Raw genomic sequence first — 24,700 nt, forward strand, 5'->3', positions numbered from 1 at the left:
GATGCTCCCAAAAAGGAGTAAATCCAAACTCAGAATTAACATTAGTCTGATTGGATGAATATTGTATCTAATGTGATCTGATGTGCTTTCTGTTTTCTAGTAAGTTTCTGTGATTTCAGCATTATTTTCTGAGAACTGCTCAATGCATCTGGATGGCATGCATTTTGATCACTCAGTTGTATCTAAAAGCATTCTTCCAGTTATTTTGTAGATATATATTGGTTTTGCGTAGACATTTTCTTGGAATTATAAGACCTAGAATAATGCCTATGATTTTTAAAAATCATCTTTTAGGTTGTGGAGGGACTAGCAAGAATTAACTACAGTACCAAGAAATAGGAAGTAAAAGTTTTTTCATGTAAAGACTACTTCTCCAAAATACCATCTTTTGAATCCTCTCTTTATTCATCGAGGGGTAATTTTTCTTAAATTTTCTGTGTTGAAGTGGGCCACACATCTTAATTTCTTAAACCTATTGGCAAAATAAAGGTTTACTTCGATGGTATGAGTTTATTTAAATTGGTTTGTATGGTAGAAGTCAGAAAGGAAATCTTTTGTAAAGGAAGTTTACAGTCATTTGACTCTGGATTGTGCATTTCAAGTTGGATCCTTCTGGAAATCAAATTCTGATGCCAGTCAATGTGGTTGAAGTTTACCAAGTTTTGGAAATCCAGTACCGTTATTTTGGTCAGGAACCTGAATGATGAGTTCTAGGATTAACATCCGTTACTCTCTTTGCAGTCCTGTCCTGAATGGAGTAGGTGGCGAGTGTATAGAGTTTGTGTGGGAGGGTAAAGGTGATGGCTTCAATCTTCCCAATATTTAGCTGGAAGAAATTATGGCTCATCCAAGACTGGGTGTCGGACAAGCTGACTTTTTGCCCCATTTAACTCCGAAGAGGAGTTTCTAATACGCTACTACCTGATGTGGAACTCCTTGACTTCCATGGTATTTCCTCTTACAGTTTGCAGATTTTTAAAACTCAAACCTGGCATCGCCAGAACTCCCACTACTTGGTTTGCCTTGTGTTCCACCCTGTTTACAATGTGTAGTATACTGAGTTATGGTTTCTCAATTCAAAAAACAAAACTTAAGGACTTGCTGTTTTAGAACAGAAGATATTGGACAGTAGTCCTCTATAGATATCCCCTATCCTGGGTGGGAAAAAATTTTGTGCCACACTTCTTCTGTTCCAAGGTAATTAAGTGAGAGACATGTGGGGAGAAATTCGGTATTGCTCCGTTTGGGGTGCAATTATCGGCTGGGCGCAAAGTTTAGCGCCTGGCGCTAATTATAACCTCCGACTGCAAACTTGGCTTCTATTGCCCCTGGAGGTGATTGGAGCGTTAAATCAGGCGCTACACACCTCTTGAGGCGCTAGCACCGAGGAGCGCTGGCAAAGCTCATGTGATGTCAGTCAGCAATGGAACACAGACACACTGGTGCCGGCCAGTTCCTAAAGGTGAGAGTCGATCTTGCTCTCCATCCACACCCTTCTCATTGCAGCCTTGAATCTCGGCCTGGAGAGACTTGTGCATCAAATCTGCTGGAAAGAACAATGGAGAGGCCCAGGGAAAGAGCTCAGAGTGCAGCCCCCATAGTCTCTTCTAAATCGATGCAAGGAAGGTCAAATCAAAATGAACCTGCAATGTGCTGCTCAGTTCCCAAAACTCCTTCACACAGCGTTGAATCTCTCCAGAAGTCAGTCAGTCTCGCGCTCGCTCTCTCTCTCGCTCGCTCCCCCTCCCCCTCGCTCGCCCTCCCCATCCCCCCCCCCCGCCCCCGCCCGCTCCCCCTCCCTCCCTCGCGCGCTCGCTCTGACTCCATGGTGCAAAAATCTCACCGACAGAAAAAGGCAGGAAGCAGTTGCCTTTAAATAGCGCTCCCCCAGTCCCTTCACAACTGCAAAACGCTCCCCTCAACCTGTCGTTGCAGGCAGTAAGGCAGGGGGTGCCACTCCATATCCGGTTCGGGGCGTTGCACGCTCGACTGACGTCACGATCTGCGGGTGCAGGAGATCATGGCGGTAGTGTTTAGCGCTGCCGCAAAATGTCTGGTCAGTTTCGCGAGCAATGCAAACATTGCTGTGCCCGGGCACTAGATGCTTTGCACCCTCTTAGGGCGCTAATGGGAGGTGCAACGCAACTGAATTTTCCCCCCATATTGTCAGGGTCCTCCATAGAGGAACTGGAATTTGCATAGCTTGTTGTGTAGATTTGCTCCAGACAACTTCAACTGAGGAGACCCCTCACAAACTAAACCTGGCAACCAATCCAGCTAAATTTCAGTGAACAGTTTGGAGATGGCCTGGTCGAATGCCTGAGGATTACAGCAGCAGGTCACTAATACTGTGCTACAGTGAGCTCTGGGAAGCCCACATATCTCAAATCTATACATTGATATGATTTGCGTTGCTACATAAAAGATCTTTCCTAATCTTTGTCATTTTTGAGTTTATAATTTGTTACCTATGCTACTTAGTTACAGTACAGATTTTCAATTAACACTAACTTGCATTTATATTGCACTTTTAACATAGAACAATACCTATGGTGCTTCACAGAAGAGAAGATGAGCAGATGTTGAAAGCTTAGTCAAAGATATTTGTAGGTGGGGAAGGGGTAAGAGAGATGGAGGGGTTTGGGCAGGAAGTTCAAAGACTCAAGCTGCTAAATGCTGTGCCATTGAAAATGGAACAGAGGACGGTGGGGGAGGGAGCAAACCGCCAGAGCAGGAGGATGGTGTGTAAGGCTGGAGAAGGTTGGGTGGGGTGAGAATTCAAAATCCGATCCGTTGGGCGATAAGAGACATGAAATAGGTCAGCGAGTTGAGGATGATAGGCGAACAGGACGTACCGTAAGACAGGATGTGGGTGGTGGTGCTTCGAGTGATTTGCTGGTTTTACTATGAACATTTCTGTTGCATTGAGGCTAAATTTCACTTGGATTTGCTGACATACCACTTTTAATCTTAGATTTTGTGTTTGATTAACTTCCATAGATTTTAATGTTATTCGACCATGGAATAACTTTTTATAACCGAAAATCATTATCGTGTTGGACCTATTTTTTTCTTTCTTTCCCTCCTCCCCAAATTTTACTATGAACCTATTTATAGCCAATGCTGAGAGAAAATTGGCCACAATTCAGTCGTCAACCTGAATGTGAACTGGAAATTCAGCACAGTAATGAGGCATTTGTTCCCAATTGTCTCCCCTTCTCCCTTGAAAGCAGTAACGATTAGAGGGATAAGGTTGCTGGCAGTCATGGGTAACATTCCCAAATGACCTTTCTTTATATTGGAACGTGAACAACAAGCAGTTTGTTTGGGCATCACAGCCAATCAAATCATGTCCTCATCTGATGGCCGCATTTTCCAACAAGGGTCTCTGGATAATCAAGAATGGGAACCCATTTTTGTTATCCTAACTTGGAGACACTAAAGCAAATTCTATTGTCCTTAGTGCTGTTCTAGTTGAGATTGAACCTGTAATACTTTAGGTCTGTAAGTCTTGGAATTCAGTGTTGTCCAGTAGAAACCACCGAATAGCCACAGATGTAACTGTGATGGCACTGTTTCAGCCACATGCACTCATTTTAGTTGAAAATGCCTTATACATGCTCACAATACAGGTTACGTACTTATGTTATCGTATGTATTTATTTAACACATCTACCACCATTCAGTAACCAAGGAAGTAAAGCACTCAACGATCAAAAAACACTTGCACACCCTGCTTTTCATCTTAAACATTTGACCAAGAAACGCACAAAAAAGGTTAAAGTACACGTGCATACGTGGTGTGATTACAATTATTGAGATCACATGCCCAACGACAGTGTCTGTTACTCATTTTTTATTCACTAATCAAAAATGCAATTAGCCCCATCTTGATTCCTAATTAGCCACATGTGGCTAACAACACTGGTGTGATTCTAGATGTTACATTTATCCATGGAGTCAGCAGGACATTGAGACACTTTTATCCTATATTAATTTGAATGCAACACAAATGATGCAATTAATTCTGTATGAGTGCTTTTAAAGACTTAAAGTATGTTTATGTAAAAGTTTGGAGTGTTCATCACACTTCAGATATCAAAATTTGTGAAATATTAACCAATCACAACTGAACAATCTGAAAAAGTGTAGGAAAAATGGTTATTTAGTGAGGTTTTTTATGACCTGGTTGTTAAGGCAAGGAGCAAAGCATGCAGTTTCCAATATAGAAAAACTTCCAAAAGCCACAAGACTTACTTTAGACCACATACCACGGAGTATCTTAGCATTAGGTAACAGCTAAACATTTATGCACTGACTGTGTAATTGTCACATTAAGGGGCATGGTTCTGGGATCTCTGGAAAGTGACCGAGGACCATTAAATATTTGTAGTTAGGCTGCTAAAGAATGCTTGAGTTTACTGACCATTACAACAAATTGGTTTGTCCATATAGCTTGCTGATCTGGAAATAGTGGGTATCCAGAATGATTTTGTAATGTGTGCATTTCCACCCTTCCTTTTAAATAATTATATCTCTATGAATTAAATAGTTGGATAATTCCTATTTTAAAAGTAAAGGAAGTTGTTAAAATTCCTGAAAAATCTTAACGTGCTGAGTATTTTATACGGCATTGAAACTTCTTAAAATTTTCTAAAATCACTTTTTGTTCTGACCTTTACAGGTGGAATAGTCTGGTTCACTTGGCAACAATGCCATTTCCATTTGGCAAGTCCCATAAGTCTCCAGCAGACATCGTGAAAAATCTGAAGGAGAGCATGGCAGTATTAGAAAAACAAGATATCTCTGACAAAAAGGCAGAAAAGGTACAGTGCCATAAACATGTGAAATGGCTTCATAATCTTCCTTTTGTTTTTAATCAAGTACAGAATGAGAATTTCATCAACTCTGCTTATTTCAGTTTTAGCACATTCTGTAGCACTGCAAATGTACATAACTTTCTGTTGAGCTTCTAAGGTAGAAACTTTAGTTATAAAGGCTATTTGATATTAAAATAATGAAAGCCATGCTCAATTTAATGCTTTATTAACTGTACAGTTTATTTCACTGAAAATTTAGTCCAGCTATTTGTACCTGTTTTTCTAATTTTCATAAAATAGACTCTTGGTATTTGGATATAGGCCTGTTTTGAGCTGCAGCAAAATATAGAAGTTATGATCTGAACAGTTGCATTACATTTTGTACAGTTAAGGATCTTGCAATTTTATAATTACTACAGTAGTTATACATAGGATTTTAGTGCAGTGATCAAGTTCTTGTAACTGTTCAGGACATTTTAGGCCAATGTGCACCAAATCCATACACACAGATCTTTAGGGAACTTTTGGTCATTTTGAACAGAATAAACCTACACATGGATATTTTGATGTCACCAGTCAGGTTGTCAGGAGTCACACAATTTGGTAATGTTTATGGGAACGGCTGAATTTATAATTCCAGTACTATATTGACAATCTTCATATTTAACACGTATGACATGTTGAACTGGGCCTTCAGATGTCTTCCTCTTGCCCCTACTCCATTTTATGATAGACTCCTGATGGGTACAGTAGCATAGTGGTTATGTTACTGAGCTAGTAATCCAGAGGCCTGGACTAATAATCCAGAGACAAGAGTTCAAATCCTACCATGAATTTAGTTAATTAAATTATTGTGGTTTAAAAACCCAACTGGTTCACTCATGTCCTTTTAGGGAAGGAAACCAGCTGTCCTTACCTGGTCTGGCCTATATGTGACTCCAGACCCACGGCAATGTGGTTGATTCTTAACTCGGAAGCCACTCCGTTATATCAAACCCCTACAAAAAACATACAATAAGAATGTAACCAGACCGACCACACGGCATCGGATTCGGACACGGCAAAGGAACACCCAGCCCAGTTGACCCTGCAAAGTGCTCCTTACTAACATCTGGGGACTTGTGCCAAAATTGGGAGAGCTGTCCCACAGACTAGTCAAGCAACAGCCTGACCTAATCATACTCTCAGAATCATACCTTTCAGCCAATGTCCCACCAGAGGTATACAATTAGGAGGGAGTGGCACTGGGAGTATTCAACATTGACTCCAGACTCCACAACGGTTCATGGCATCAGGTCAAACATGGACAAGGAAACCTCCTGCTGATCACCACTGCTGATTAATGAATCGGTACTCCTCCATGTTGAACACCACTTGGGAGATGCACTTGTGGAGACTAAGAGTAACAAGGGCACATAATGTACTCTGGGTGGGGGACTTCAATGTTCATCACGAGTGGTTTGGTAGCACCACTACTGACTGAACTGGCCGAGTCTTGAAGGACATAGCTGCCAGACTGGGCTTGCTATGTGAGAACTAACATGAGGGAAAAACCTACTTGACCTCGTTCTCACCAATCTACCTGTCATAGATGCATCTGTCCATTGGAGACAAAGACATATCTTCACACTGAGGACACCCACAATTGAGTTCATAGCACCACCATCATGCTAAATGGGATAAATTCAGAATAGATCTAGCAGCTCAAAAGTGGGCATCCATGAGATGCTGTGGGCCATCAGCAGCAGCAGAATTGTATTCCACCACAATCTCTAACCTCATGGCCTGCCATATCCCTCGCTCTACCATTAAGCCAGGTGACCAAGCTTGGTTCAATGGGGAAAGTAGAAGAGCATGCCAGGAACAGCACCAGGCATACCTGAAAATGAGATGCCAACCTGGTGAAGCACTTGCATGCATGCTAAACAGCGGAAGCAGCATGCTATAGGCAGAACTAAGCGAGCCCACAACCAACAGGTCAGATCAAAGCTCTGCAGTCCTGCCACATCCAGTCGTGAATTGTGGTACAAAATTAAACAACTAACGGGGGGGAGGAGGAGGCTCCATGAGCATCTCCATTCTCAACGATGGCAGAGCCCAGCACGTGAGTGCAAAAGTCAAGGCTAAAGCGTTTGCAACCATCTTCAGCCAGAAGTGCCAAGTGGATCATCCATCTCGCCCTCCTCCTGACTTACCCACCATCACAGAAGCCAGTCTTCAGCCAGTTCGATTCACTCCACGTGATATCAAGAAACGGCTGAGCGCACTGGATGCAGCAAAGGCTATGGGCCCCAAAACCATCCTGGCTGTAGTGTTGAAGACTTGTGCTTCAGAACAAACCATGCCTCTAGCCAAGCTGTTCCAGTACTGCTACAACATTGGCATCTTTCTGACAAAGTGGAAAATTGCCCAGGTATGCCTTGACCACAAAAACCAGGACAAATCCAATCCAGCCAATTATCGCCCCATCATCCTACTCAACTCTCAATCATGAGCAAAGAGATGGAAGGTGTCATCGACCGTGCTATCAAGCGGCATTTACTCACCATAATCTGCTCACTGATACTTAGTTTGGGTTCTGACAGGACCACTCGGCTCCAGACCCCATTACAGCCTTGGTCCAAACATGGATAAAAGAGCTGAATTCCAGAGGTGAGGCAAGAGTGACTGTCAAATGCTGCCTTGATGTTAAGGGCAGTGTGTGGCACCGAGGAGCCCTAATAAAATTGAAGTCAATGGGGATCGGGGCAAAACTCTCCACTGGCTGAAGTCCTAACTAGCACACAGGAAGATGGTTGTGTGATAGCAAAATACTGCAGATGTTGGAAATCCGAAATAACAACAGAAAATGCTGGATGTGTGATTGGAGGCCAATCATCTCCGCCCCAGGACATCACTGCAGGAGTTACTCAGGGCCGTGTCCTAGGCCCAACCATCTTCAGCTGTTTCATCAATGAACTTCACTCCATCATAAGGTCAGAAATGGGGATGTTCGCTGATGATTGCATTGTTTACAGTTTCATTCGCAACTCTTCAGATAATGAAGCAGTCCGTGCCTGCATGCAGCAAGACCTGGACAACATTTAGGCTTGGACTAATAAGTGGCAAGCCACACAAGTGCCAGGCAATGACCATCTCCAACAAGAGAAAGTCTAACCACATCCCCATGACCTTCAGTGGCATTACTATTGTCTAATCCTTCACCATCAACATCCGGGGGGTGGGGGGGGTTGCCATTGACCAGAACCTTAACTGGACCAGCCATATAAATGCTGTGGCTACAAGGGCAGGTCAGAGGCTGGGTATTCTGCGGTGAGTGTCTCACCACCTGCCTCGCCAAAGCCTTTCCACCACCAACAAGGCACGAGTCAGGAGTGTGATGGAATACTCTCCCCTTGCCTGGATGAGTGCAACAACAGTGAAGAAGCTCGCCACCATCCAGGACAAAGCAGCCGCTTGATTGGCACCCCATCCACCACCTTAAACATTCACTCCCCCTACCACTGGTACAATGTGGCTGCTGTGTGCACCATCCGCAAGATGCACTGCAGCAACTTGCCAAGGCTGCTTCGACAGTACCTCCCAAGCCTGTGACCTCTACCACCTAGAAAGACATGGGAAAGCCACCACCTCCAAGTTCCCCTCCAAGTCACTCACCATCCTGACTTGGAAATATATCGCCTTCATCGATGCTGGGTCAAATTCCTGGAACTTCCTCCCTAACCGCACCGTGGGAGTACCATCACCACGCGGATTGCAGTGGTTCAAGAAGGCAGCTCACCACCATTTTCTCAAGGGCAAGTAGGAATGGGCAATAAATGCTGGCCTTGCCAGCAGCGCTCACATTTCGTGAATGAATAAATAAATTTTTTAAAAAAAACTAGGAGATCTACTGGTAGATTTAATCTCTTAAGTGACAACTAACCAAACCACTTTCATCTACCTTTTTGCTTAAAAGGAGCTCCGAATGGAACAATAGTTCCATTTTTTGGGGAGGGTGGGTGTGTGGAGACAGTAGGGAATCTCACTCGGGCCATAGTATGACGACGACAGTTCTGTGATTCACCATCTCTGAAGTTGCAAATGTTACTGCATGTGTGTGAATTTGGCCACAGACCGTTTGATGCGCTATCAATTACTCATAAAAGACTGAGAGTTAAGAGAGTAACTAAAGGCTTTTATTAACAAAAGAATGAAGGTCTGCCTCGAGTGGTCGACCGGTCCAGAAATACAAAGGGCTGGGGAGCAGTCACCTTTATACTAGGACTTGTGGGAGGAGTCAGCCGAGGCATGTCCAGGCATGTACACAGTGGAATACAAACAGTGGTTTACCACATTCACCCCTTGTTTAAAATTGAGTCCGGCGGGGTGAAGTGTATTAAAAGTTAGTGTATTGGAGTCTCTCCGGAGGTCTTGTCTGCTGCTGTGATCGGCGTGGCGACGGCAGGGGTAGTGGAGCTTCCGGCGTCGAGTCCTGTGTGGGCTGTGGCACAGGCGTGTCGTCCTCATAGATGTCGAGCGGGTCGCGGGGCCCAGGCCTGCCGTCTGCTGGGGCTGGATATCGGATCGTGGGGGGGGGGTGGTAGTGAGTAGTGGGTTACTGCGGCCCCCGAGGGTGCAAGGTCTCTTATGGAGACTGTGTCCTCCCGCCCGTCCGGGTATGCAATGTAAGCATACTGGGGGTTGGCGTGGAGGAGGTCGACCCTCTCGACCAGGGGGTCCGTTTTATGGGTCCTCACGTGCCTTCTCAGTAGGACCGGCCCTGGGGACGTCAGCCATGGCGGTAGCGATGTCCCCGATGTGGACTTCCTTGGGAAGACAAACATTTTCTCATGAGGGGTGGCGTTAGTGGCAGTGCAGAGCAGTGACCGAATAGAGTGGAGCGCATCGGGGAGCACATCCTGCCAGCGGGAGGTTGGAAGGCCCCTAGACTTTAAGGCTAGCAGGGCGGCCTTCCAAACTGTCGCATTTTCTCTTTCCACCTGTCCGTTCCCCCGGGGGTTGTAACTGGTGGTCCTGCTTGTGGCAATACCCCTAGTTAGCAGGTACTGACGGAGTTCGTCGCTCATAAACGATGAGCCCCGGTCGCTATGGATATAGCTGGGGAAACCGAACAGGGTGAAGAGGTCGTTCAGACATTTAATGACCGTGGCACTGGTCATGTCCGGGCAGGGGATGGCGAACGGGAAACGGGAGTACTCCTCAATAATATTGAGGAAGTACACATTGCGGTCGGAGGAGGGGAGAGGCCCTTTAAAATCAACGCTCAGGCGCTCGAAGGGGCGAGTGGCTTTTATCAGGTGGGCCCTGTCTGGTCTATAAAAGTGCGGTTTGCACTCAGCGCAGACTTGGCAGTTCCTGGTCATGGTCCTGACCTCCTCAATAGAGTAAGGCAGGTTGCGGGCCTTGATGAAGTGGAAGAACCTGGTGACCCCCGGGTGGCAGAGGTCATTGTGGAGGGCCCGCAGTCTATCGATCTGCGCGCTGGCGCAGGTGCCACGCGATACCGCATCCGGGGGTTCATTGAGCTTCCCGGGCCGGTACAAGATCTCGTAATTGTAGGTGGAAAGTTCGATTCTCCACCTCAAGATCTTGTCATTTTTGATTTTGCCCCTCTGCTTGTTGTTAAACATGAAAGCAACTGAACGTTGGTCAGTGAGCAGGGTAAATCGTTTTCCGGCCAGGTAGTGCCTCCAATGACACACAGCCTCCACAATCGCCTGGGCCTCCTTCTCAACAGCGGAGTGTCTGGTCTCCGGGCCTTGGAGGGTTCGTGAAAAGAAGGCCACGGGTCTCCCCGCCTGATTGAGGGTAGCGGCCAGGGCAAAGTCGGACGCGTCGCTTTCCACCTGGAAGGGGATGGATTCGTCCACTGCGTGCATGGTGGCTTTGGCGATGTCTTCCTTGATACGGTGGAAGGCTAAGCGGGCCTCTGCCGTCAAGGGAAAAGAGGTGGACTTGATCAGCGGATGGGCCTTGTCCGCATAGTAGGGGACCCACTGGGCATAATAGGAGAAAAACCCTAGGCACCTCTTCAGGGCCTTGAGGCAGTGGGGCAGTGGGAGTTCCATAAGGGGACGCATCCGGTCGGGGTCGGGGCCGATGACTCCGTGTTCCACAACACAACCAAGGATGGCGAGGCGGTTTGTGCGGAATATGCACTTCTCCTTGTTATATGTCAGGTTCGGGAGTTGGGCGGTGCGGAGGAATTTTTCGAGGTTTGCGTCATGGTCCTGCAAGTCACGGCCGCAGATGGTCACATTGTCCAGATATGGGAAAGTGGCCTGCAACGCATTTTGATCTACCATCCGGTCCATCTCCCTTTGGAAGACGGAGACCCCGTTGGTGACGCCAAAGGGAACCCTAAGGAAGTGGTAGAGGCGGCCGTTTGCCTCAAAGGCAGTATACTGGCGGTCCTCAGGGTGGATAGGGAGCTGGTGGTACGCTGATTTCAGGTCAATGGTCGAGAAGACGCGGTACTGCGCGATCTGGTTGACCATATCAGCTATGCGGGGGAGTGGGTAGGCTTCCAGCAGGGTGTAGCGATTTATTGTCTGGCTGTAATCGATGACCAGGCGCTGCTTCTCGCCGGTCTTAACGACCACAACCTGGGCTCGCCAGGGGCTGGTGCTGCCCTCAATAATCCCTTCCTTCAGGAGCCGCTCCACTTCGGTTTTAATGAAAACCCTGTCCCCGGCACTATCGCCTGCTCTTTGTGGCGATGGGCTTACAGTCGGGGGTGAGGTTAGCAAACAGTGGGGGGGGGGGGGTGACTCTGAGTGTGGAGAGGTTGCACCTGGTGCGCGGCGGGCAATTTGGGAGCTGCTGGCTGCGGACTGTGAGTGGGGGTAGGGGTCCACCGTACGCCATCGTAACACTTTTAAGGTGGCACTGAAAATCTAACCCCAGCAGGACGGCAGCGCAGAGGTCGGGCAGGACCAGAAGTTTAAAATGATCGTACACGGTCCCGTCTACTACGAGTGTCACTACGCAGTAGCCGCCGATGTCCGCCGACTGGGACTCGGAGGCCATAGAAATCCACTGGTGCGCAGGCAGGACTGGGAGAGAGCAACGCTGCACCGTGTTGGGGTGGATGAAGCTCTCCGTGCTCCCAGAGTCAAAAAGGCAGATTGTATCGTGGCCATTTACCTTAATGTCCATTGTGGAACTGGCCAGCTGGTGCGGTCTCGCTTGGTCCAGTGTAACGGATGCCAGCGTAGGGGTCGGTGTGTCGCTGCGGGTATCAGATGAGGCGGTGTTGGGGGCCTGCTGCGTTCCGGCTGTCGGCCAAGATGGCGGCGTCCATGATCCCCATGTGGCTGGAGGCGTCCAAAATGGCTGCTGTACCGGTGGTTCGCACATGGCCGGGGAGGCCCAAGATGGCGGCCCGCATGGCCCACACGCGGCGCTGCTGGGGTTCGGGGTGGCTTTGGCCCTGCAGACGTTAGCGTAGTGTCCCTTCTTCCCGCAGCCCGAGCAGATCGCGTTTTTCGCCGGGCAGCGCGCTCTGGGGTGTTTTGCCTGGCCACAGAAGTAGCATTTCTGGCCTTGGGGCACTGCTGCGGTAGTTGGGCCGTGGCTGGGGTGGCACGGCGCTATGAGGCGGTCCTACCGTGTCCCAGGCTGTCGTTCCCCGCGGCGTCCACGGTGCAGAGGAGTAGGCATCCATGCCCCGGTAGGCTGCATCCAATGATAGTGCGAGTTCAGAGGCCTTGTTGAGGTCGAGGTCACTCTGCTCCAACAGTCGCTGTCGGGTGTAATTGGATCTGTGGCCCGCTACAAAAGCGTCCCGGATAAGTTCCTCTGTGTACACGGCGGCCTTTACATCCTTACAACCACAGGCCCGGCCAAGCACAGACAGTGCCTGAAGGTATTCCACGGTCGATTCCCCAGGTTGTTGTTTACGACTCCCCAGAAGGTGCCTGGCGTACACTTCGTTCACTGGGCGCGTGTACTGGCCCTTGAGGAGCTTGATAGCGTCCGCATACGAGGTCGCGTCTTGGATGACCGAGTACACTCGGTGGTTCACTTTGGAGGTCAGGACATCCAGTTTGTCCTCGTCCGATTTGATTGCTGCGGAGACGGTCAGGAATTTTTCGAAACACTTAAGCCAGTGAGTAAACTTGGTGGATGAGTCCGCCTCCCGATGATCTAAGTCCAGGCATGCTGGTGTGAGGATCTTCTCCATTATAAAAATTTGTTAATAAAATTGATGCGCTATCAATTACTCATAAAAGACTGAGAGTTAAGCGAGTAACTAAAGGCTTTTATTAACAAAAGAATGAAGGTCTGCCTCGAGTGGTCGACCGGTCCAGAAATACAAAGGGCTGGGGAGCAGTCACCTTTATACTAGGACTTGTGGGAGGAGTCAGCCGAGGGATGTCCAGGCATGTACACAGTGGGATACAAACAGTGGTTTACCACACCGTTCCAAATCCTTTTGGTGCCAACAGTTGTGGTTGAAGGCACTGTCTGAGCTCATTCTTCAGGGTGCTTTTCTTGTTATTTATATTGGAGTTGTTCACAGCAGATCTGGGTGATCCATGCAGTTGATGTCATGATGTCCTTGCTAAAGGATTAACAATTTTGTCATAAGCCCTACAGCTTTATTGAATAGAAAGAAAGAACTTGCCTTTTTAATGTAGTGCCTTATACTATTATTTGTGTCCCAAAGCACTTCACATACAATGAGCTATTTATTCAAGTGTACACATTTTTGGAAGCAAGTCAGCCTGTAGTTGGTTATCAGAAAATAGTGCTATATATATAAATATTATATAATTGTATATATGTATGTTAAAGGATTTGGGAGTTAGTCCATAACTTAATGAACTACTTGTGTGTGCTTGAGAACTGCTAAATAACCCGAGATCAGTTGCTCGTTGATCTTTGAAATGTCAATTCTTTGGGTGCTGTCATATCCATGACTTTGTTTCCTGGCTCCTTCGGTTATATAAATTTTCAACTTGCTTACAGGGATATAGGCAAAGCCCTAGCTATTCAAGTTTTAGCAGCTTTAAGAAAGAAAAACCTTACATTTTATTACAACCTATCCCCTCAATACATCCCAAAGCATTTTGCATCCAATTAATTATTTGTCAGGTGTGGCTCAGCTGGAAGCAAACTCGCCTCTGAGTCAGAAGCTCCTCTGGTGCTTTAGAGATCCCAAAATTCCTAACATAACTTGCTTATAGTCTCTGGAGAACTATGTCATTAAAAAAAAGACATTGCTGTTAAGTCTGGTGTTTTCCTGAACTTATACACCTTGTTGTTTTCACTTCGTAATAAAGGAAAATCCAGAAGGGAGAGGGTGCTGCGATGCTACAAATATTTTGTGCATTTTCATGATTTCTGAAGCTTCCCCGTAGGTTTTATCAATGGCAGGCTTTTAGGTATGTAAAGTTGTGGGGACATTTGCCCGGTTCAGCACCTAGTTTTATTTGAGTATTTAGTACTACTTCTCGAGTCTGTTTTCTCTCTTGACCTGCAGTTTTAAATACAAATATACAAAATATCGTAGATAAATAAGACAGAGGAGGTTAATGTTTTCTCTCTGTCTCTCTGTCCAATTTTTTTCCAATTCAAATGCTTTATTGGCATGAAAGTTTACAGAGAACCATATTGCCAAAGCTTACATAGCAAAAAGGTACAGTTTTCCAACATTCTGTAGGTGTCAATCGATTTGACATTTGTTGGGTACAAACAATATTACTTTTAAACAATATTAATTTTAAACAGTCTTTCTACTTCATTTGGTACGTTCAATATTAATTTTAAACAGTCTTACTTTTAAACAGTCCTCAGGTTGTGACATGTTGTTACATATTTGGCCCCAAGGTATGGTCTGTCTCCTTCTCCCAGGACTAATCTCAATTTTGACAGGTCATCCAATTCCTTGAAATCTGGGGTTGTTTGGCTTAGCTTGTTGAATAATATGTTTCTTGATGTGTTGAATTTTTCGCATTTTAGGAGGAAATGCATTTCTGTTTCAACCTCGCCGGCCAGACATTGATCGCATATTCTATTCTCTCTAGGCTGCCAGGATTTCTTGTATCTGCCTTTTTCAATTTCCAGTTGGTGGTCGCTTAGTCTGTACCTGGTGAGGGTCTGTCTCTGTTTTGTGTCTCTGATGGTCGTGAGGTAGCCTGCCAGTTTATAATCTCTTTTTAGGGCCCGGTAACATTCTAATCTGCTTTGGCTTTCGGTTATTTTGTTCCAATGTTCCAGGTAGGTTTCTTTGCATTGTTTAATGATTTGGTTCACTCGGATTGGTGTTTGGACGGCTGTGTTGGTCTGGGGCTGGTCAGGGTCCGGCTGAGTACTTAGTTTCAGTAGCAGCTGACTCGGGACTCTTTTCTGGGTTTAGCTCTTGGGTCTGAAAGGCTTTGAAATGAAGGGTGTCTGGGGAGCTAGATTTGAGGTGATTTAGGAAGTTTAGTGCTCGTTTTTGGATGTTTATTATCAGTGGGTATCTGCCTAGTTCGGCTCTGCATACATTTGTTGGCGTTTTTCTTTGGGTGCGAAGGATGCTTCGGCAGAATTCTGCATGTAGGGCTTCTATAGTGTGTTTTTCCCATTTAGTGTAGCTTTGGTGATTTAGCGGGCCCCATACTTCACTACCGTACAGCGCAATGGGCAGGATTATGCTGTCAAATATTTTGAGCCAGATTTTGATTGGGATTTGGATGTTGTAGAATTTTCTTTTTATTGCATATAGGGCTCTTCGGGCTTTTTCTTTTAGTGCATTCACTGCTATGCTGAAGCTCCCTGATGCTGTAATAGTTAGACCAAGGTAGGTGTAGCTCATAGTGTGTCCTATAGTGGTATCACTGAGGGTAAACTGGTATTTGTTTTCCTGACATCTGGGCCTTTTTTGAAAAATCATGATGTTGGTTTTCTTTAGATTTACTGTTAGAGCCCAATTTTGGCAGTATTTGTCGAGTAGGTCTAGTTGTTGCTGTAATCCCTGTTCTGTGGGAGACAGCAGAACCAGGTCGTCCGCATAGAACAGGGATTTCACTTCTCCATCAAGGAGACGGAGACCTGGTGACTCGCTTTGCTCCAGCATGTCTGCTAATTCATTTATGTATATGTTGAACAGGGTCGGGCTCAAATTGCAGCCCTGTCGGACGCCTCTTCTCTGGGTGAAGAAATCGGTGCGTTTGTCTCCAATTTTGACCCCGCATTTGTTTTTCAGATACATTGATTTAATAAGGTCATAGACTTTGCCCCCTATTCCACACTGAAGAAGTTTATAATAGAGCCCTTCGTGCCATATAGAGTCAAAGGCTTTCTTGAAGTCGATGAAACAGGCGAATATTTTCCCATTTTTTGTTTGGTGTATATGTTTTTCAATGAGGGTGTGAAGGGTATAGATATGGTCGGCGGTGCGGTGTTTTGGAAGAAAGCCTATTTGGTTTTTTCTGAGGATATTATGTTTGTTAAGAAAATCAAGTAATCTACTATTTAGAATACTGCAGAATAACTTCCCTAGACAACTGTTGACACAGTTATTTGGGTCTGATTTGTTTCCACTTTTATATATGGGGGAGATTAGTCCTTGGCACCAGATATCGGGAAAACAGCCTGAACGTAATATGATGTTGAATAATTTGAGTACCGCACCCTGCATCTCCATATTGCTGAACTTGAGCATTTCATTTTTGATGTTGTCTGGGCCACAGGCTTTCTTTAGGTGGAGAGATTTTGTTTTTGTGGCCAGTTCTCTCCATGTGATTGGGGAGTCTAGAGGGTTTTGGTTGTCTTTAATTGTTGCTTCTAATGTGTGGAGTTTTTCTGTGACCTGATGTTGACTTGGGTTTGTTTCGTTTATTGGGATGTCTTTGTAGAGGTTTTCAAAATGTGTTCTCCAGATGTCGCCATCTTGGATTGGTAATGCTTGCAATTGTGTTGTACTCAGGTTATTCCACATTTCCCAGAATTATTTTGGATTGGTGGAGTTTTCAATTTCTTCGAGTATTTTGTGGGTATAGTTTTGTGTTTTGTTCCTAATGGTGTGTTTATATCTTTTGAGGGTTTCATTGTATCTAGTACGTAGGTCCGGATTGTTTGGTTGGCGATGCTTTTGGTTTGATATTTTTCTCGGGTCTTTTCTGGCATTTTTGCATTCGTGGTCAAACCATTTCTTATTATTTTGTCTTTTGTGACGCTTCCTCTTCTGTTTCACAAGGTCGGCTTTTACAGCTGCCTCATGGAAGATAATATTTATATCCTCTATGGCCATGTTTACACCATCTCTGGTGATCTCGTATGGGTTTTCTTTAAATTTTGATATTTTACTTGTGAGATCAGGTGACTTTAGTGCTGTGATGAATTTTTCTCCACTGTCTGGGGCCCATCTGTATGTCTGGTTTATTTTATGGAGCTTACTGGGTTCCTTTTTTGTGTCTGTAGTTTGGGCAGAAAGTTTAAGGTACATATTTATTTGGTTATGGTCTGAGAGGGGGGATTGCTGCCTGACAGTGAATGAGTTGATATCGCAGGGGTCCAGGTCAGTGATTGTATAGTCCACCACACTAGACCCAAGCGTTGAGGAGTATGTGAGTCTCCCTAGGGAGTCCCCTCTGAACCTACCGTTAACTATGTACAGGCCTAAGGCTCGGCAGAGTTGCACTACCTCCCTACCGCTTTTATTTATTTCACGATCAAGGTTGTTCCGATTTGCGATGGCTGGTGTGACATCTAAAGGGGTCTGGCCAAACACATGGTTGTTTCCCTGTGGGTCTATGAAGTCAGGTTCACAACCGGTCCTTGCATTTAGGTCCCCACATATTATCACCTTTCCTTGGGCCTGGAAATGGCTGATTTCCATGTGGAGAGTATCAAATAACTCCTCTTCGAAATATGGCGATTCTATTGGAGGTATGTAGATCGCCCATAAGTAAACATCTTTTTTTGCTATTCCTATATTTTTATCTAGTTTTAGCCATACGTGTGATTTTCCCTGTTTTACCGGTGAGATGTGTTTGTCCAGTTCTCCCTTATACCACACCAATATTCCCCCGGAGGTTCTGCCCTTGCGTGTTTTAGTGTTCTTTACTGAGGGCACAATGATTTCATGGTACATTGGAGGACAGTGGGTCGGCACGTCTTTTTGGCACCATGTTTCTGTTAACACAATTATATCAATGTCTTTTATAGCTTTTAGGAATTCAGGGTCTGTACTCTTCATCCCAAAAGTTGAGGAGCGGAGGCCCTGGATATTCCAGCAGCTTATGTGGAAAGAACGCATTTATATAGTTCAATAAAACGAAATAAAATGGACCTATTTTGTGGGATGAGTGTGGAAACACTATTTTCTATAATGCTAAATGATGATTTAGTATAAATTTCATGAGGCATGCACATATATCTATCTAATAATAGTAATAATACTGATAAGATAACAATAATGATAATGATAAATAACAATATTAATAATTTCTCCGGCTTTCTATCAGGCTGTTCAGCATCGTCATGATCTTTCTCAGTTCTTGGTCTACAGTCTGTGGTCTAGAGGGGGGTCTTGGGTCAGGTATAAAAGCACGGTTCTGTTGTTGGTTTTGTATAGGGGGGTGGGGGACATTGGTGGTCCTGTTTGGTCTCCCAATGGTAGAGGGGGTGGGAGGGCTGCGTCTTTTGGCAGTGTTTGAGGTTTCTTGCGAAGACCCACATCCGCTGTTTGAGTAGATGTATTTCGTCATAGAGGTCCCTTGTGTTGATGTTTGGATGATGGGCCAGGGAGACGTTGGGGAGGACAGAACATCTCGTGTCGATCTCCCTGTTGGTGTTGTGGATTATATAGGCTGGGGTGTCCTTTCTGGGCAGTAGTGTGGAGATCACGATCCGCGCCTCGGGGAATTCCCTGCTGGCCTTTTCCGCCATCCTGCTCACCGCCCTAGCAGTGCCTTCCTGTAGGGTGCGTAGGTCGTTCGTGCCTGTGTGGATCACAATCCATTTGGGGCTTCCAAGGGATTCTTTGTTCAGGATCTTCATTGCTTGGTCTGTGTTGCTGCACCATTTTTTCAGGACTTGATGGTCTGGGAACAGCCTCTGGGGGTCCAGAAACTTTCCGTTGGAGTCGGTCAGCAGGACTGCCTGAGGGGCTGGTTTTTCAGACTGGGTAACAGTAGTCTGGGTAGGACTCGCCTGGTGGCTGGTTGTTGGCTGGGTTTCTGGGATATGTTGTGTGGCAGGAGCGGGGTTTGGGGCTTTCGGTGTGTCCTCGTTTGGGGGGGTATCTGTCGGTTTTTGTGTTCCTGTGTGTGAGGACTGGGTAGCAGTAGTCTGGGCATGACTCGACTGAGGGCTGGTTGGAGCGGGGTTTGTGGCTTTCGGTGTGTCTTCGTGTGGGGTGGCATCCGGCGGGTTCTGTGTCCTTGTGTGTGTTGTTTTTGTGTCCTCAGGTTTTTGGACCTTAAGAGGTTTGTGTTGCCTGCTGAGCCTTTCTACGGTCTCCTTCGTTTTGTTTAGTTGAGTATGGAGTTCTTTGATCTCATTTCTTTGCTCCTCTATGGTCTTTCTCAGCTTGTGGATGGTGGACTCGTGTTCTGTTTTTAGCTGTTTGAATTCCTCCTTCAAATTCTTGGCCAGTGTTTCTCTGTATTCATTGAAATCAAGTTCTAGTTTGGCCAGATTCTCTTTCATCATTTTGTTTTCGTTGAGAGGTGTGGGGGTGGTGGAGATGGACAGGGAGGTGTTTTCCTCTGCTGGTCTCTCTTCTTCTTCCTCCACTTGGCTCTCATCATCCTCTGTTCGACTCTCTTTTGCTTCCTGTCCATTGGTCCTCTTTGTATCTGCCTTAGTTTTCAACTGGGGGAATTCCTTTTCGAAGGAGTCTAGATTTTCCACATTCCCCTGTATCATGATCTTTCTATTTTTGTTGTAGTAGCTTATGGTTAGCAGGGGGTCATCTTTATCTAGGTTTCCATCTTTACATATTTTCAGTCTGCCTCCATTGCCAATACCTTCACTGGAGACGTATGTGTAGTGTTTTTGTAAAGTCTCCTTCCAGGAGGTGACGTATTCGGTGTAGAATATGAGGTTGTTCTTCAGCTTAGTCCCTTTGTGTGTGGTATAGTCAACGTAGAGGATCTCTGGGTTATTTTTTAGTGTTGTGTACTTGTATTTTTCCTTTGCATTATTTTTTGTGCATTGCTCAGGATATATCATTTCCCTGCTCATTGTCGTCGTTTCTTTTTTGTCTCCGATAGATAACTTTTTTTTTCTCTTTTTTGTGTCGTGTTCCACCTTAGCCCACTTTTAGGTCCAAAATTGGGAGTTTTTCAGGGGTTCATCTTTGATATAGCTGCTCTTAAAGGTTTATCTTTCTCTTTCTCTCACAGGCTCTTGGTTCGGGTAGTTTATCGTTTCTCTCGGGTTTCTATTCCTTTTCCTCGCGGGTTTGTTCTTTTTTCAGGTTTTTTTCGAACTAAATTTAAATAAAATTAAACTTTTTCCGAACTAACTTTAACTAAAATGAAACTTAGGTAGAATTAGGTAAAACTTATTTCTCCGGTTTTTTTTCCTCTTCCGACTCTCGCTCGCTCTCCGGGTCTCGGACTCGCTCTCTCTCTCCGTGCTCCAAACTCGTCCACTCTCCGTGCCCCGGACTCATTCGCTTTCCGCGCTCTGGGCGGATCTCCTCGCGTCGTCGTGTCGGTCTCAGGCCCCCGGGTTTTTTGACTCACCAGGCTGTTTTCTGTCCTGGTCTCCCGGTCTCCGTTCCCGCGGTCTCTGGGCCTCGCGGTCTCGGGTTCACCCTCCCCAGGCCTCTTACTCGTTTTCCCGGTTCGGGCCGCTCCTCCCGTTCTCCGACCTCGCGGTCTCGGGTTCACCCTCCCCAGGCCTCTTACTCATTTTCCCGGTTCGGGCCGCTCCTCCCGTTCTCCGACCTCGCGGTCTCGGGTTCACCCTCCCCAGGCCTCTTACTCGTTTTCCCGGTTCGGGCCGCTCCTCCCGTTCTCTGACCTCGCGGTCTCGGGTTCGCCCTCCCCAGGCCTCTTACTCGTTTTCCCCGGTTCGGGCTGCTCCTCCCGGTCTCCGATCCCGCGGTCTCTGGGCCTCGCGTTCTCGGGTTCACCCTCCCCAGGCCTCTTACTTACTGTCCTGGTTCGGGCTGCTCCTCCCGGTCTCCAGTCTCGCGGTTCAGGCCTCTGTTTCTCTCTCCAGCTTTCTCTCTCCAGCTGGTGTTTCCTCTCCTCTCTCTCTCTCAATCCAATCTCTCCAATTCCAATTCAAATGCTTTATTGGCATGAAAGTTTACAGAGAACCATATTGCCAAAGCTTACATAGCAAAAAGGTACAGTTTTCCAACATTCTGTAGGTGTCAATCGATTTGACATTTGTTGGGTACATACAATATTACTTTTAAACAATATTAATTTTAAACAGTCTTTCTACTTCATTTGGTACGTTCAATATTAATTTTAAACAGTCTTAATTTTAAACAGTCCTCAGGTTGTGACATGTTGTTACATATTTGGCCCCAAGGTATGGTCTGTCTCCTTCTCCTAGGACTAATCTCAATTTTGACAGGTCATCCAATTCCTTGAAATCTGGGGTTGTTTGGCTTAGCTTGTTGAATAATATGTTTCTTGATGTGTTGAATTTTTCGCATTTTAGGAGGAAATGCATTTCTGTTTCAACCTCGCCGGCCAGACATTGATCGCATATTCTATTCTCTCTAGGCTGCCAGGATTTCTTGTATCTGCCTTTTTCAATTTCCAGTTGGTGGTCGCTTAGTCTGTACCTGGTGAGGGTCTGTCTCTGTTTTGTGTCTCTGATGGTCGTGAGGTAGTCTGCCAGTTTATATTCTCTTTTTAGGGCCCGGTAACATTCTAATCTGCTTTGGCTTTCGGTTATTTTGTTCCAATGTTCCAGGTAGGTTTCTTTGCATTGTTTAATGATTTGGTTCACTCGGATTGGTGTTTGGACGGCTGTGTTGGTCTGGGGCTGGTCAGGGTCCGGCTGAGTACTTAGTTTCAGTAGCAGCTGACTCAGGGGACTCTTTTCTGGGTTTAGCTCTTGGGTCTGAAAGGCTTTGAAATGAAGGGTGTCTGGGGAGCTAGATTTGAGGTGATTTAGGAAGTTTAGTGCTCGTTTTTGGATGTTTATTATCAGTGGGTATCTGCCTAGTTCGGCTCTGCATGCATTTGTTGGCGTTTTTCTTTGGGTGCGAAGGATGCTTCGGCAGAATTCTGCATGTAGGGCTTCTATTGTGTGTTTTTCCCATTTAGTGTAGCTTTGGTGATTTAGCGGGCCCCATACTTCACTACCGTACAGTGCAATGGGCAGGATTATGCTGTCAAATATTTTGAGCCAGATTTTGATTGGGATTTGGATGTTGTAGAATTTTCTTTTTATTGCATATAGGGCTCTTCGGGCTTTTTCTTTTAGTGCATTCACTGCTATGCTGAAGCTCCCTGATGCTGTAATAGTTAGACCAAGGTAGGTGTAGCTCATAGTGTGTCCTATAGTGGTATCACTGAGGGTAAACTGGTATTTGTTTTCCTGGCATCTGGGCCTTTTTGAAAAATCATGATGTTGGTTTTCTTTAGATTTACTGTTAGAGCCCAATTTTGGCAGTATTTGTCGAGTAGATCTAGTTGTTGCTGTAATCCCTGTTCTGTGGGAGACAGCAGAACCAGGTCGTCCGCATAGAACAGGGATTTCACTTCTCCATCCAGGAGACGGAGACCTGGTGACTCGCTTTGCTCCAGCATGTCTGCTAATTCATTTATGTATATGTTGAACAGGGTCGGGCTCAAATTGCAGCCCTGCCGGACGCCTCTTCTCTGGGTGAAGAAATCGGTGCGTTTGTCTCCAATTTTGACCCCGCATTTGTTTTTCAGATACATTGATTTAATAAGGTCATAGACTTTGCCCCCTATTCCACACTGAAGAAGTTTATAATAGAGCCCTTCGTGCCATATAGAGTCAAAGGCTTTCTTGAAGTCGATGAAACAGGCGAATATTTTCCCATTTTTTGTTTGGTGTATATGTTTTTCAATGAGGGTGTGAAGGGTATAGATATGGTCGGCGGTGCGGTGTTTTGGAAGGAAGCCTATTTGGTTTTTTCTGAGGATATTATGTTTGTTAAGAAAATCAAGTAATCTACTATTTAGAATACTGCAGAATAACTTCCCCAGACAACTGTTGACACAGATGCCGCGGTAGTTATTTGGGTCTGATTTGTTTCCACTTTTATATATGGGGGAGATTAGTCCTTGGCACCAGATATCGGGAAAACAGCCTGAACGTAATATGATGTTGAATAATTTGAGTACCGCACCCTGCATCTCCATATTGCTGAACTTGAGCATTTCATTTTTGATGTTGTCTGGGCCACAGGCTTTCTTTAGGTGGAGAGATTTTGTTTTTGTGGCCAGTTCTTTCCATGTGATTGGGGAGTCTCGAGGGTTTTGGTCTCTCTCTCTCTGTCTCTCTCTCTCTCTGTCTCTCTCTCTCTCTGTCTCTCTCTCTCTGTCTCTCTCTCTCTGTCTCTCTCTCTCTCTCTCTCTCTCTCTCTCTGTCTCTCTCTCTCTCTCTGTCTCTCTCTCTGTCTCTCTCTCTGTCCAATTCCAATTCCAATTTCCAATTAAAATGCTTTATTGGCATGAAAGTTTACAGAGAACCATATTGCCAAAGCTTACATAGCAAAAAGGTACAGTTTTCCAACATTCTGTAGGTGTCAATCGATTTGACATTTGTTGGGTACATACAATATTACTTTTAAACAATATTAATTTTAAACAGTCTTTGTACTTCATTTGGTACGTTCAATATTAATTTTAAACAGTCTTAATTTTAAACAGTCCTCAGGTTGTGACATGTTGTTACATATTTGGCCCCAAGGTATGGTCTGTCTCCTTCTCCTAGGACTAATCTCAATTTTGACAGATCATCCAATTCCTTGAAATCTGGGGTTGTTTGGCTTAGCTTGTTGAATAATATGTTTCTTGATGTGTTGAATTTTTCGCATTTTAGGAGGAAATGCATTTCTGTTTCAACCTCGCCAGCCAGACATTGATCGCATATTCTATTCTCTCTAGGCTGCCAGGATTTCTTGTATCTGCCTTTTTCAATTTCCAGTTGGTGGTCGCTTAGTCTGTACCTGGTGAGGGTCTGTCTCTGTTTTGTGTCTCTGATGGTCGTGAGGTAGTCTGCCAGTTTATATTCTCTTTTTAGGGCCCGGTAACATTCTAATCTGCTTTGGCTTTCGGTTATTTTGTTCCAATGTTCCAGGTAGGTTTCTTTGCATTTTTTAATGATTTGGTTCACTCGGATTGGTGTTTGGACGGCTGTGTTGGTCTGGGGCTGGTCAGGGTCCGGCTGAGTACTTAGTTTCCGTAGCAGCTGACTCAGGGGACTCTTTTCTGGGTTTAGCTCTTGGGTCTGAAAGGCTTTGAAATGAAGGGTGTCTGGGGAGCTAGATTTGAGGTGATTTAGGAAGTTTAGTGCTCGTTTTTGGATGTTTCTCTCTCTGTCTCTCTCTGTCTCTCTCTCTCTCTGTCTCTGTCTCTGTCTCTCTCTCTCTCTCTCTGTCTCTCTAATCAAATTCAAATGCTTTATTGGCATGAAAGTTTACAGGGAAGCATATTGCCAAAGCTTACATAACAAAAAAAAGTACAGGTTTCCAACATTCTGTAGGTGTCAAACAATTTTGACCTTCGTTGGGTACAGACAGTATTAATTTAAACAGTCTTTGACCCTCGTTGGGTGCATTCAGTATTAATTTAAACAGTCGTTGGGTACATTCAGTATTAATTTAAACAGTCGTTGGGTACATTCAGTATTAATTTAAACAGTCGTTGGGTACATTCGGTATTGATTTAAACATTTTTAGAGTATGTTATGAGTGTGCTCGTTAGTCACTCACT

The 24,700-nt window shown here is 45.4% G+C and overlaps 1 protein-coding gene across 5 annotated transcripts in view; it reads left to right on the forward strand.

Annotated features, from left to right (window-relative positions):
• The window catches only part of cab39 (calcium binding protein 39), a 113,038-nt gene that overhangs the window by 18,479 nt on the left and 69,859 nt on the right, over positions 1–24,700 (forward strand). For all 5 annotated transcript variants that reach the window (XM_085990536.1, XM_085990534.1, XM_085990537.1 and 2 more), the window contains exon 2: positions 4,685–4,826. In XM_085990536.1, coding sequence (XP_085846662.1) covers positions 4,713–4,826 — 114 coding nt within the window. In that variant the 5' untranslated portion in view covers positions 4,685–4,712. The remainder of the gene's footprint in view (positions 1–4,684; positions 4,827–24,700) is intronic.

This window comes from Somniosus microcephalus, chromosome 6, assembly GCF_052327205.1.
Source record: "Somniosus microcephalus isolate GS21.2 chromosome 6, FLI_Smic_1.0, whole genome shotgun sequence".
Classification (NCBI taxonomy): Eukaryota; Metazoa; Chordata; class Chondrichthyes; order Squaliformes; family Somniosidae; genus Somniosus; species Somniosus microcephalus.